Here is a 15,299-nt window from a genome sequence, read left to right as displayed (position 1 = left end):
AATTTATATAATTAATAAGAATGATTCTAATGAGAAAATTGATTCATGAATGAATATGATAAATATAGGAAAAAGTCACATTTAATAATAGCTCTCAGTCTCTGTGAAAATGTATATAATCTGCGTTTACTCATTCTATACATATTTTATTTATTACCTATTTAGTTTTAGACACTGTGTTATGTGTACATGATACTGAGATTTTTAAAATATACTTTTAAGGGACCTACAGACCAGTATGATATCAGATGATTTCAAAGTAACTTATAATCAAAGGTGAGAGTTGCTAAAATAATAAGCCAAGGTTGCTCTAAGATCAATTGTAGTAAATATTTTGTTATGTATATTTTCTCAAAAAAAGACATTCTCTACTTCAAGAGAAGTGCTACATTCAAAAGCCAAATTATATACCTCAATGATCCATTGACCACTGTAATAATTTCACTTATTCTATTTTTTAGAATTACCTACACATAACCTGCTTCTTTAAACTGCCAAGAACCTCCGACGGGTTTGTTTTGTGTTTCGGTTTTCTACATCGAGGCCTATAAACAAGAAAGTCATTCTTTGGCTATCATATTTTTTAAAACATGATGTACCAATTAAATCTATATGAATGTGGTCCAATTTATGCAGAAAAATAGATATCTTCTAGTCAAGTATTTTATCTTGTGAAACGACCAGTTTTATTAGGGAATTCCAAGTCTGGTCTACATTTACATTCATAAAAAGTAAGTGGTAAGAGGGTAACCGTGTACTCTGGGGCCTACCAATGGGCAGAGGATAGGAAGAGGGAGAGGATCAGGAAAAATAACTAATGGATACCAGGTTTGATACCTGGGTGATGAAATGATCTATACAACAAGCCCCATGACACATGTTTACCTATGTAACAAACCTGCACATCCTGTACATATATTGCTGAACTTAACATATAAGTTAAAAAAAAAGTAAATGGAAAGGCTCAGGAATCACTTGAAGTGTAAAACACAATCTAGTAAATCACATCAATCACTGAATAAGAGTTAAAAACTATGTTGGTTTATTGGGCCTTTCTTTAATTTACAACAGCAAAGTTAAGGAGAGATATATATATATATGGATATTATATATATATAATCTTTACCCAATGAAACAATAATGCAATTTTACCAGATATTGGAACAATTATGTTCCAAAAATTAAGAGTCAATATTTCCACAAAATCTTTCCTCTAGATGTAATTGTAGGTGGAAAGGAACATCATGTACTTGTTCGATAAATATTTACGGAATCTCTTCCTTCAACTGAGGGGATACAACAACAGAATGCAGGAAAAGTGGAAAACCAGAACTTCTGAGCCTCCTCTCTAAAACCCTTAATATTTTGGTTCTTATCCTCTTGAACTACCGACGTAAGAATGCACACGAAGCAGGCCCCTAACTGGAGGATAAGATACCATGGATCAGAGACAAGCCACCCAGCTGAGACCCCAGAAAAACCAGCTGATAACCAGCATCCACCACTGCAGATGAGGGAGGCACCAGCTCCACTTGAGCTTCTAGATGACTACAGCGCAATGTATGACCCTAGCAGAGGAGTAGCCTGGCCCACCGAATTATGAGCAAATAAAACAAATATTGTTTGTGGCCACTAAATTGTGGATGGGTTGATTTGTACGAAACAAAAGCTAACTTACACGGAAGAATACTTATGCAAATAAAGAAGAAAATTATGAAACTTGCACAATTTTGTCCACTTTCTGATTTGTCAGTTGTCCAATGTGTCTCTTCACGAGTACTGCAATGTTCCATGTAGAATTAGAGAGCTGGCTGTACTTTCTGGAAATGATCCCATTCCGAACATTATGCCCCAGGGTAATGATTTTTAAATGGCTACTAGAATCTTGGCAGGTGTCCAGGGTGAACATCCCAAGATATTTGGGCAGAACTAAATCAGCTCTCCAACAAGAAGCACAATAAAGTCAGCACAGCTGGTGTTTCTTCTTGTTGCTCTGCAACAAGAAACACAGCTGCAAATGGAACAGCCTGGGGCCTTAGAGATTGGAGGTGAAAAAAGAAGACATGAAAAAGATTAGAGATGTTTCAGTGCATTTCCAAGAAAAAGGAACTTTGCAGTAAAACAATCTCCTTTTTGTAGCTGCAAAAATAAGTTTATTATATTGAACCTAAAATTTATCAAATGTATACTTATAATTCTGTTAAAATACAATATTTTATTCTCTCTCATACATTAAAAATTACTAGTTCCATAACCTATTACAACCTGTTAAATGCTTTTACATGGTATTTAATGATGTCTATTTTACTAATATACAGAAGAGCTAAAAGTTTGTACATTTTCATACAGAAATGTATATTTGAAAAAGAAAATAGTAAAGTTTATGTTCTGCCAAACTACATTGTGATCTGGTATAAGATTTTTTTTGAAACAACTTCTAGATTTAAAACATTTAAAAAAAATAATGACTGCAATAGAAACAAATTTCAGTTAATACAATTATAGAAACTCATTCTAGGTGAAAGCAGCACTGTAATTGCAGAAACTTTAGGATGTCTCCATAAAAAGAGAAGAGATAAAAATTATTCCTGTTTTAAATAAAAGAGATATGATATGCACAATTAAGACAAACACCTTTACCAGCTTTTTATTGCCAATTTTATGTCTTTGTATTATTGTTAAATTTCTTAGTCAGTTATGATATGCTTTTCATTTGAAAGTGTAATGCCATTTACAAATACAATTTTATTCATCTTAATTTCTAAAAACATTCACTTGACTCCTGACTCGAAAACCAGCTATCATTTCATCTCATGGTCATTTTCATCTCCATGTTGTGATAAACACATTAACTCATTATCTCATATTTTAATTGTCAGTTCTGAAGACTATATAACTTAGACATGTAATGTAACTGTAGAGAAAGGAATTAAAGAAGTAATTCCATAAAATAATTGATAGAAGGTGGTAAAGATCAAGGCTGAAGTGATAATGTACTGTATATCACAAAAAAAGGAAAATTTAAAGTCTCAAATTTGCATTGATCAAATATGTACATCTATTATGGATTAATCCAGGTTACATTTGCCCTCGATAATATTATAATGCCATTCTGTTCACATGTGTTTACTCTGTTGAAATTATTTAGATAAGTATATACAGTGGATGTATATATGCTTATCTAAATATTTAATGTTTGTATACATGTATATGTATGTCATATATGTATATATGTACATGTCACATATGTGTATATGTCACATATGTGTATATGTCATATATATGTATATATACATGTATATATCACACACACATATGACAGCCAGTACCTTACTAGGAACCAAACATAATTCAAGGGGTCTTCTAAATGAAGGCTATACTGTGTGTGTGTGTGTGTGTGTGTGTGTGTGTGTGTGTATATATTTTTTTTTTTTATTTTTATTTTTTAATGAGAACCTCATGGTTCCCAAGTAGCCATGCCATTACTCTTCCTTCTGTGGGTGCAAATAGCCTCATTTTATTCCACGACTTTCCTCAGTGTTTTCATAATACTGTGCACTTCAAGATGACAATTAATATTTAAACACTGTTATTGCTTACTTAGCCAGATAGAACATATTTTTGTTTTAAAGTACATGGCATGAGCATTCTGGCACTACGAAAGTCTCTCTGGACAGGATCATCCATTTAATAAATATATTATTTAATTTGTGTTTCTACTTTGACATTTTTAATTCTTTATATTGCATGTTCCCTAGGGCAGTAGTTTTTAACTCAGAGCAATTTTGTCATCCAGAGGACATTTGGCAACGTCTGAAGACATCACCACTTTGTGGTAGTGGGAGGAAGACTGCCACATTTACTGGGGAGAGGCCAGCAGTGTTACTAAACATCCTACAAGACACAGGGAAGACCCTCACAACAAAGAATTATCCAGTCCAAAATGTCAATAGTGGAAAGATTGAAAAACCTGTTCCTAGGAGAATATGATTCCTTAGATAATTGGTGAAGTTATATTGTGTAGATCAAAAAGATACATACAAATCTTGCATTAAAACATGCTTTAGAATGCAGTTTATTTTTGCATCTTTCTGTACTGAGCCATCCAAAATGTCTCAGACTTTGCCGGCACATTATTGCCCACCAACAAGAAATATACAACAACATTACGCTTTTCTCACTGGCAATATAGCGCACTGCAATTACTTCGGCTCCATAATCATTACTTAGCGAGAGATGCAAGAAACAATAATCTGATAAAATCTTGCACACCAAGGAAGTCTCTGGTACTGCCTTTTCTGTATTCTCGTAACATATTTGCAAAGCTATATAGAAAATCTATTATTTGAATGATTTCCTCTTTATTTCCCCAAAACACACAAATGCACACACGGGTACACATACACACACACACACACAGACACACACAGCCCAAGATGGACTATAAACTCACCAGGAAGAAAATAGTATTTTTTAAAATCATTTTATCCTGTACGTCAAATGTCTATCTATTTTTCCTTTTCTACCTGATAAACCATTATGCATTATTTAAGATTCTCTGAGGACGTCTTCTGTCATCCACAAGTGGGGCTCCCTGTCCAACTCTATGGTTCCCCTATTTTGGTGCTTATCAGACATCATATTGGAATTTTCTATTTGTAAGTCTGCAGTTTGCTCAAAGGTAGTGGTCTTGTTTTATTAACCATTATATTACTAGCCAGTATCACAGCTCTCAGCACATAAAATGCATTTACTCTCTCTCACTCAAGAGAGAATTGAATAAATATATGGAGAGAGTTTTTTTAATGATTCAAAACTGAATTAATGAGTATATGGTAAAAAAAAAAAAGTAATTTTATCAGGCACCATATGTTGATAAAAATTTTGTTGTCACCTACTTATGTTATTATTCGTCATTAGTTAGCATTAGAAACCAGTATATTTTAGGTGTTAGTGTTATAAAAAGGATTTTTATTAAAAATTTAGAACCACTTTTTCATTTCATACCAAATAAAGCCACAATATAGTGTTTAGAAGTAAACTTTCAACAACATGTGTGTGTCTATTTCCTTCAGATGTTTTCTGTGCATGTACATGCGTATTTTGCAACACATCTGTATTCTCTAACAAAACTGGGCTATCTTAGTATCACAGAAGGGAAGCCTGTTAGATAACTAACAGTATCCACCCAAAGGGAATAAGCATGATCCCATATATTTGTAACAACTGCCATATTTCTGTGTATACATATATAGTCCAGTAGGGCTGGCAGAACACTAACTGCTATAGATCAGCAGATACCTTGTGTATCAGAACTATGACACCATCCTCTAATTGTTCCTTGCCTCTGATCTCCCTATAATAGCTTACAATGAAGACTGGCAAACTCATTTTTTTTTAAATAAAAGAAAACACTGTAAATATTTTGGGCATTGTGGGCCAGTGATATGACCACCCAGCTCTGCCACTGCAGTGCCAAAACTACCACGGACAATCTTCAAGTAAACGAGTGTAGCTGTGTCTCAGTAAACGCACAAAAACAGGGAGCAGGACAGATTTGTTCCCCCTACCATTGTCTGCAGATCTTTGCCCTATAATATCATCAACTTTTGGTTTCTAAAATCAGAGTTGCTCAGGCACAGTGACTCACACCTCAAATCCCAGCACTTTGGGAGGCCCAGAAGGGCAGATCATTTTAGACCAAGAGTTCAAGATCATTCTGACCAAATGGCAAGACCCCGCCCCTACTAAAATTACAAACTTTAGCTGGGCCTGGTGGAACATTCCTGTAATCCCAGCTACTTGGGAGGCTGACACTTGAGAATTGCTTGAACGTGGGAGGCAGAGGTTGAAGTGAGCCAAGATCATGCCACTGCGCTCTAGCCTGGGTGGTGGAGCGAGACTCTGACTCAAAAAAAAAAAAAAAAAAAAAAAAAAAAAAATCAGAGTTAGAGTTAATGAAAATATCACCCATTCTTAAGAACACAATGTAAAGTGAATTTTTCCCTCCACTTTCGTATCATGTTCTATGCATTCATGTTACACTATGTATTATGTTATTATCATGAATTGTATGAATTTGTTTTCCTAGAGTAATGTGTGTATATACACACGCACACAAAAACTTACTGACCAAATATAATTTCCAATATTCAGCTTAAGGTTTCCCATAAAATAACTCAATAGAATCTTGCCTGAAACCACAGTAGTACAGAGAGTTGAAACTTACTCTATCTTGTCCTTTTTCTATACTACTTTCAGATATTAAATTTTTGTCCCTCAACCATACTCATCTCAGTAAGAGAACTTAAGAATATTAACTTTTCACCATTCCCATCTTTCTTCCCAAACCCCAGATGACGACTTTGACTTGTTCCCGAGTCCTCAACTCAGTCTTTTCTGCAAAAATTACTTTATGCCTCATGATTCTCACATAGATTATGTGGCATCCTTTGACAGTATTTCAAAAATATCCATTCGTATTAACTCAGTGTACACACACACACACACACACACGCACACACACACCCCTATTCCAGAGTTCAAAAAGCTGATAACATTTTTCCTCTTTGTAATTTTCCTTGACTTTTAGATCTCTGTTCTGATTTATTTCAACTATTTTTAATTTCAACTATTTTCTCAAATGTTTTTCTAAATTAGGTAGGAGAATAATAGACGTTCCAGATCTTTCTCCAAATATTTATTTTGCCCTAGCTGATGGATCATATTTCTCTGAACAATAGATTTGGGGCTTCGGTGTTTTCTCTGTAGGCTGTAAATGGGACTCAACTCTCTATCAGATTCCTCTATTTCATGTAATAAATGTGAGGGTAGCATCTTCATTTTTATTCATAGCTAATTTTAAAAAATCTGAATGTTTTTAAAATTTTCTCTTTTTTATTAGGCTTTAAAACTTTAACAGGATTTTCAACTATGTTTGATTCTTATTTTATTAAGTCTTCCTGGAACTTGGAAAGTCAACTAAACTTATAAAGTCAGTATATTATTCACTTCAAGAAAAATTATGATTGCTCCTTTCCTCCACTTGATCTTTATTTTTCTCCAAGAACACATGTTATTCACATGATAGGTCTAATGAATATGTTCTCTACATCTGCTTTCTTTTTCCCACAATATCCACAATTTTATGTTTGTTTCCATGGCTATTAGCTACTTCTTCCAGTCAGTTATGATTTTAGGTACCAGGACAATAATTCAGGTCTAATCAGTTACCATTCACACCTTCAATCCATATATTGATTTTCTTTATTGTTGTTATTTACTTATTTGTTTAAAGCTAAAGGCTTTGAGTTACAGAAATCTGTTTGTGGCATCCGTAAAAACCCTCCAATGCTCGTATTGACTACTGTTTAGTGTACTGTCTTTCTGGGTAATTCCTGCTCTGCCTGTTTTTCTCTCTAGAGCTTTACCACCTGTGGTTATGACAGTTTCCTTTGTGCTCCTGGGGACCCTTACTTGTCTTGGAAATAGCTCACCAGGAGCACTCTCACAGGTGGGAGCACCATAGAGCTCTTTGCCTTCCTAAGGCAGAGGAGATTAGTTTTGTGGGCATCAGTTCCTTGATGTGGCAGAGAGAATTCTGTCCTTGAGTTCCCATGCAAACTCTCACCCACCAGAGTTAATCATACTGAAGCCTTTAATTCCCCCTCGACTCTCCTTGGAGATCAACATTCTGGGCCTCTCTTAGGCTCCTGCAGGCTGGTTCCTGTTTTCTGCTGTGGTCCAGAGGGAACGAGTTTGGCAATTGCTTTCTCCCCTGAGACTTCAGCTATGAAGAAGAATTCGCAGTGTCTTCCTTACCTGCTCCTACAGTGACTGCAGGAGCTACCTGCCTAGCTCAAGAAGACTAACATATGCTGGAATCTGGAGTTGAGAGGAAAGATGCTGCCATCTTCCACTGAAATACACACACACACACACACACACACACACACACGCACATATATATATATATCAAATTCACAGACTGATTTGATTAGTGACTAAGTGACTATAAGAACCTTAATCTAAAACAATACTCATACATATGCAGTAAAATTAAATATATGGAATCTTTACTCAATAAATGTGTTACAAAGCTTAGAGTCTCATAAAGATAGTCAAAAAGTATTATCACAGAAGAACCATTTTAAACTTAAAAAAAAATCATCCCATGAAATGAAAAATAAACAAAAATAAATTCAAATAGCTACACCACAGAAACCAGTGAGTGGTGAAAAAGCCCCAGATCATTAGGGTGACTCAAGCCCTGGATCATGATTATACTGGCTGCAGTGTAGGCTCTGCATTCAGCTGAACCTGGAATAATGCCTACTTGGCTATTTCTAAATATGTGAATTTTCAAAAGTGACTTAAATACTTTATGCCAGTTTGCACGTCTTGAAAATGATTTTCAAAATACTTCACAGGGCTGTCATATATTTTTAAATAAATAAGGCATGTCAATGCTTAGGAATATTTGAAAAGTTTTATTGATTAATGTAGCAACAACTATTAATGGTATTATAATTTGGTCATACACTGAAAGCTTAAAAGACCTGGAGACAAAAATTTCAGACATTCTAGAATCTTTCTTCTGCGCAAATAATCAAATTGAATATGCTGGTATGTTCTTAACAATATACATATAGAATTCACGTCATAGAAAAGACATATCAAAAAACACGTATTCCACGTGTTTTCAAATGTATGTTTCTTTCCCCTTGAGATCCAACTACTACCTACACTTACATTATTAGAAATCAACTTCAATGAATATTATAATTGCCAGACCCAATAGTCTTTAACACTTTATGCCTCAAAAAATACTAAAATGTTTTGAAACTTCGTATTTATATGAAGTTTATGTATATGTATCCCCTCTAGATACATATACAAGTAAAAATTGGTGTTCTAAAGATGACTTTTTTATTTTTAAAAATATGTTAATTGCATAATAATAAAAATGATTTTTCTTACCCATGTCTGACATTTCAGGCACAGTAACAATGTATGGTCCATCTGTGAATTTTGGAGCATTGTCATTGATGTCTTGCACTTTGATGATAAACTCAGATTCAGGTTCAAGAGGTTTGTTTGTACGTCTGTCAATGGCTTGAGCGTGAAGCACATAGTGGGTCTTCTGCTCTCTGTCTAGGCTTTTTGTTGAGTGGATATCACCCGTGGTATCGTCAATGATAAATATAGTCCCAGCACCCTCTCCAGTAAGGATGTACTTGACAGATCCATCACCTTTGTCAGAATTGGAGTGAAGCTGTGAAATACACATGGAATAATTTAGCATGTATTTATATTCCGACCTCACATTATATTCTCTGAAAATTCCCTACCTATAATTACTTTGTTTGACTATGACTTTTCTTCCCTTTATAGTGTGCTGTGTGTTACTACTATCATTTACTTTTCTGCAGTATTTTTCTTTTTTTCACTTGGTTAATAATAAGGATATTGCTATCATGGTTTGTCTAAGAGATCCAGTTATTGAGCTAAGAAAAAACCAATAAACAATATTTATTAAAACAAAAATGGCCCTGTAATTTTACTAAATCCACATTCCACTAACTGCCATAAAGTTGGGAAAATAAATTCCCAGATTATTGTTGACTTCCGTACTTGTGAAAATAATATATTTTGTTTCATTTTGTTTTAATTATTTGACATTGATTTCAACTTTACAACTAGAAAAAAATATATATCGTATGACAAATTGAGGTTCAAATTAATTATTAAAATTTTCACAAAAGAGGCACATATTTAAGTCATAGTCACAGTCATGTGTTTAATAATTAGAAAAAAATAAATGAAATCACTTCTAATATGAAGGGCTTTGATGTAGAATATTAAAAAATAGAGTATTTTTGGCCTGGTGTGGTGGCTCACGCCTGTAATCCCAGCACTTTGGGAGGCCGAGGCAGGAGGATCACGAGGTCAGGAGATTGAGACCATCCTGGCTAACACGGTGAAACACTGTCTCTACTAAAAATACAAAAAGTTAGCCAGGTGTGGTGGCGGGCACCCGTAGTCCCAGCTACTCAGGAGGCTGAGGCAGGAGAATGGCGTGAACCTGGGAGGCAGAGTTTGCAGTGAGCTGAGATGGTGCCACTGCACTCCAGCCTGGGTGACAGAGTGAGACTCCGTCTCAAAAATAATAATATTAAATAAATAAATAAATAAAATACTTTTTTAGGGATAGAGTATTTTTTTAGTTAGGGATTATAAAACTTTAACTCAAAATTTAAATAGTAGTTGATATTTAGTTGATAAATAGGCCCTCATTTTAATTAACTGAAATATAGTAACAAATCTACACTTACTAAAATTAAAATTATCAAATATATTTGAATAGATATTATTAAAGTAAAAATAAATTAGAGAAGAGATCTTCAATAAGAAAAATACCTGAAATATTAAGATAATACACTTTGTTGTCATTTAAACTGCATGTAGTTTTTGCTAAAGATTGTGCTATAACACCGAATTCACTTAAATAGTTCCATGAGTGCCAGTGCTATATTTCTAGCTAGAAATAACAGCAGTATTTCCTCAGTTCACAAATATATTTTTAAGGATTGTTTCTCCCAAGAGGTCTGAACAGTTATCCTTTATATTAAACCCTTTTGGTCACATAACCTCAATGACTTACCTTTTTCTCATTTCTGACACGTAGAAACATTGAAAAAACACAACCTTGTTCACATAGCATTTCAGTTTTCTTGCCATAGTAACATGAACATTTTTGAGTTTTAAAGTCTCTGAACTCTCAGAAGACATTTGGAAAAGACAAAATACAGAAAAAGACAATGCAATATGAGAAAAAGACTTTTTCTGGGAAAATTAGGGCAACTGAAACATAAATGATAGTATGGGAATAATTTTGCTTCTTTCTTGAAAACATGTACAAAATTACCAGGGCAAAATTTTGACAGGAATCACAGAGTAAGATTCAACAAATGAAACCATTTAAAAATGTTTATTTAGATCTTGCATAAAAATGAGCAAAAATACACAGCTTTCAAAGATTCACACTTCATTAGTAAACTGGATACTAAAAGAAGAATGCAGAATGAATTGGGTGATACAATTGTATCCATGTATGAAAATGTGTTTATTTATTTATGTCTCTTAACATATCATTTTAGTTACTAGGAGAAAAGATTCATCTTTCATGAAGCAGACACCCACAAATTATCAGTAGAGCAACCTATTTCATATTCTCTAACTTCACATCAATCTGTGACCAAAACGGAGCAAAGGAAATCAACAAATTCATTTACCAAATGTTTTTAAAACCTTTTCTAGAATACTTGTCATTAAACTATAAAAGGTGAGATAGTTTGGTAATTATTATGTTGTTATATATAAATTATAAATCTATATTTTGTACTTATAACTATATAAAACATTTCTGCATAATGTGTTATGCCTTTTAACAATTTCTAAAAGTTTAACAATGATGAAAATTGGCATTCATCTTCAGGATATGTATGTGTGTGTGTGTGTGTGTGTGTATATATATATACATGAAAAACATTTTTAGTGAACTTTATTTGATATCACCTAGTCTTTTTATTACTAACAAAATGTAGTAATATAAAATTATACTAAGTGTACAGTTAGGTTCGTATTACAGATACTTAAGTATATTTAAAGAAGAATAGGCTTAAATATATAAGAGAAATAGTAAAGTTCTTAAACTATAGCATCTACTAAAATATATATACCATACACTCTATATAAATTCTAGTAATTCATATATAAAATAAAAATTTCAGTAATTTTAGGGCTATCAGTTTTAAGACTTGAATATGACTCCACATGTGTACCATTATCATAATTCACATATACTTTCTATAATTAATAAAGTTTTTATAATACCTAATAAACAGCATAAATGCTTCTGAAGACATGACTAATTTGAACCTATATTGCAATAAGATCAGTGAATTATAATTCAATAATATTTATATTGTTGGATAACCTTATACCAAATATTATGAAACTTACACCAAAATATCATGAAAATGTATTTAGATTACATTGCTTTCTGAGAATATTTAGCATGAGTTTTTAAATAATGTAGATGATCATTTTATTAATGAAATTTTAGTTTCTTGGCCAGCCTGGTTAAATCTTGAAATAATCACATCCCCATGTAACACTAATGGGAAACCATTGTAGTAGTTATTTAGTAGATTGACTAATACTTTATATGATTATGATGATAACCACTTGTGAAGTAGCAAAGTGGTTTACTCTCAAGATTCCCTCTCCTCCACCCCATCTATTCTCAAATCTCAGTTCTGTTTATAACATACACTTTGCAACAGGAATGGAGCCTGAAAGAAACCTTGACTATTTTGTCTTGAATTTTTTAATAAATGAGTTTTAACACTCTAGAGAAGTATTTTATTAATTTTTGGAAGCCAAAAAATGATGAATGAATGAAATATGTGAATAGTAAGGGTAGTTGCAGACATAGAAAACTTGAGAAATGGAGAAAAAGCTCTTGAATAGAGATTAGGAATATATAATAATAACCAGATTAGAAATCTGGTTAGGAATATTATGATGATAGAAATATGTCATCTCTGAGTGGGGTCACCAATGAGACATCAAATGAAAGAATTTGAAAAGAGCATGGAAATTAGAAATACTCCATATATACACATGGTAGTGACTCAGTAACCAGTTAAATATAGGTTACAAGCTTAGCTAGTCACTATACTACTTAAGAGAGATGTCCATGATTTTTTTACAGTGAAATAAGAAAAGATATTTGGAAGATAAATTTGATTTCAGTTATATACAGTGGAGTTCTTTTTTTTTTTTTTTTTTAATCAGTTTAGTAATACCAAGTAGCCGGGTCTGAATGTAACACCTTATTTATACTTTTAGAGCCATGGGATTTTGCAAACTAGGCTGTATTTTCATGCTGAAAGACAGACATTTTATTGTGCTAAAGCAAGAACAGATAGTCTTTGGGTATCTCATCACATAATAAAGTAGGGTTAATTAACTGCTCTTTAGAGAACAGCACAGGAATGAGGGGTGAAAAAAAAAAAAGAAAATGCAGTCACCCTAGTGAAGCAAAAATGTTAGTAATCTCTAGCATTACTTTAATAAACTCACTTTCTTAGCATTAAGTAGTAACCTATGGCACTTAGAAAGTCAATGTGACTCACATGAGTTCACTCTAGAAAACTATTTATTCACCCTGGACTACATTAGGATCAGGACCTGAAAATGTATAGCTTTCACTCTAATGCAAAGTTGCTCAATACAATCATATTCTATCCCTTGGGGAAGAATAACTTTAAAAGGTTAAGAAGATGGTGGTGGAGCCATTCATTTAGAAAGTTGAGTTTAATTAGGACTTTAAGCTATGTTAAAAAGATAGGTCATTGACTTAAAACTGTAATATTTTGGGCTACATAATTTATACACTTGTTTATAAGTAGAAAACATATTTATAATATTTCAGTGGAAGCCAAAAATAAAGGCAGAAATATAGTAATTCCACTATGATTGATCATTATCTCCAAAACTTGCATAAAATTATGTGACACAATGTGAAAGAAATGTGAAAACATAGGGGATACATGTCATTGAGAGGTATTATGTATCCTTCATTCCAGAATGTATTATATTCTTAAAGTATAAGCAAATGAAACAAAAATCAATCGAAATCTTAATAAGTAACTGATGTGAAATAAAACACATTAAGCAGTTACAATCTCATGCTAACTGATAATATATTAGTCTCTGTGAAAAAGGGACCTGCATTAACCATAATTTTTATTTAAACACCAATAAATGTGTAAAAAGTTATGTTAAACAGTTAAATAAAGTTTTATTTTCAAAAATTTAATCCATCAAGGTGGATGGGAGCCAGGACTAGATCGCAGCTATAACTCAGATGGACAGAGCAGGATGTGGAGGCTCGCATCGTGAATTTCGCCCCAGAATGACTGCAGGAATATCGGGAATCCTGAGAGTACCCACAGACCCTCTGAAGGAAGCAGATGGTTCCTGCAGGGCCCCCAAGACAGCCCAAATACTGGAAGTGCCCACGCTGTGAAAGAGGGAAAGGGAGATCCTCGCCCCTGAATACACACCCCGCTGGGGAAACTGAAGGTCTGGTTTATGGGAGAAGATTTCTGATCTCACCTGGAACTGTGTGAATTTAGAAAGCCAAGCAAAATACAGAGGTAGAGGAAGCAGTATCCATTCCTGCTTGGACTAAGGGGAGGATGCAAATCCTGCAGGTAGAATCCACGGGCTGGGGAAGCACTAAAGCCCTACTTTCTTTTGCAGCTGGGAAGCGCGTTAGCCAGGAGTAAGTTCTCAGGCCTGCTTGCCCATTGCCTGGAAACAGACTCGGTGCTATTATGGGACCATGGTAGGAGTGAGACCAGCACTTCAGATTACGTGGGAGCTGGGTGAAGCCTGTGACTCCCGGCTCTCCCCCACTTTCTTGACAACCTGCACAACTCGGCAGAGGCAGCCATAATCCTGCTAGGTACATAACTGCATTGACCTGGAAATTTTGCCCTCATCCCCCACAGCAGAGGCAGCAAGACCCGCCCAAGAAAAGTCTGAGCTCAGACACGCCTAGCCCTGCCCCCACCCAGTGGTACTTCCCTACCCATCCTGGTAACTGAAGACAAAGGGCATATACTTTTGGGAGTTGTAGGGCCCCACCCACCATGGGTTCCTCTCCATACTACCACAGCTGGTGCTCTCTGGAAAGCACCATCTCCTGGCAGGAGGCCAACCAGCACACAAAAAAGAGCATTAAAATTCTGTCCTTAATTTAGCTGTAATTACTAGGCCATTTCATCAAGTTTTCTAGATATTTCCAGTTAATATTTTCTCAAATGACTGCATGGCTTTCTGAAGTCTTTCTTAATTTTTTGCTGGATTTGTATCCCTGACTATCTCTCATTTCTCCCACCTAAGCCCTGTCATTTCTATACCTTTATTCAGCCATAGTTCTGGCCTGTATCAATATGTTCTCATGTGTATTCTCAGCTAAAATCCAATTCAATGTAACTGAATGGAAGAAAGAATTAATTGCATCCCCACTATGTATCAAGTGATGTGCTAAGGTGAATCAAACAGGGGCCATTGTCCTCAAGAAGTTTTTAGCTCAGTGAGCAAGAAAGAGTGAGATCCACAGAATAGTTGATATTCCAATAAACGCATTAAGAGAAACTCACTTTCTCTTCAGGGAAAATTCTCCCAGAAAAAAAAGACAATCTCAATCTATAGTCCTGTTT

General features: G+C 34.3%; 1 protein-coding gene across 11 annotated transcripts in view; it reads right to left on the bottom strand.

Moving 5' to 3' along the window:
- The window catches only part of CDH18 (cadherin 18), a 1,131,397-nt gene that overhangs the window by 259,742 nt on the left and 856,356 nt on the right, over positions 1–15,299 (bottom strand). For all 11 annotated transcript variants that reach the window (XM_050795521.1, XM_050795518.1, XM_050795525.1 and 8 more), the window contains one exon: positions 8,980–9,274. In XM_050795521.1, coding sequence (XP_050651478.1) covers positions 8,980–9,274 — 295 coding nt within the window. The remainder of the gene's footprint in view (positions 1–8,979; positions 9,275–15,299) is intronic.

This window comes from Macaca thibetana, chromosome 6 (assembly GCF_024542745.1).
Source record: "Macaca thibetana thibetana isolate TM-01 chromosome 6, ASM2454274v1, whole genome shotgun sequence".
NCBI classification, from domain to species: Eukaryota; Metazoa; Chordata; class Mammalia; order Primates; family Cercopithecidae; genus Macaca; species Macaca thibetana.
The sequence above is the reverse complement of the archived record's forward strand: the minus strand, read 5'-3'. Positions and strand labels throughout refer to the sequence as shown.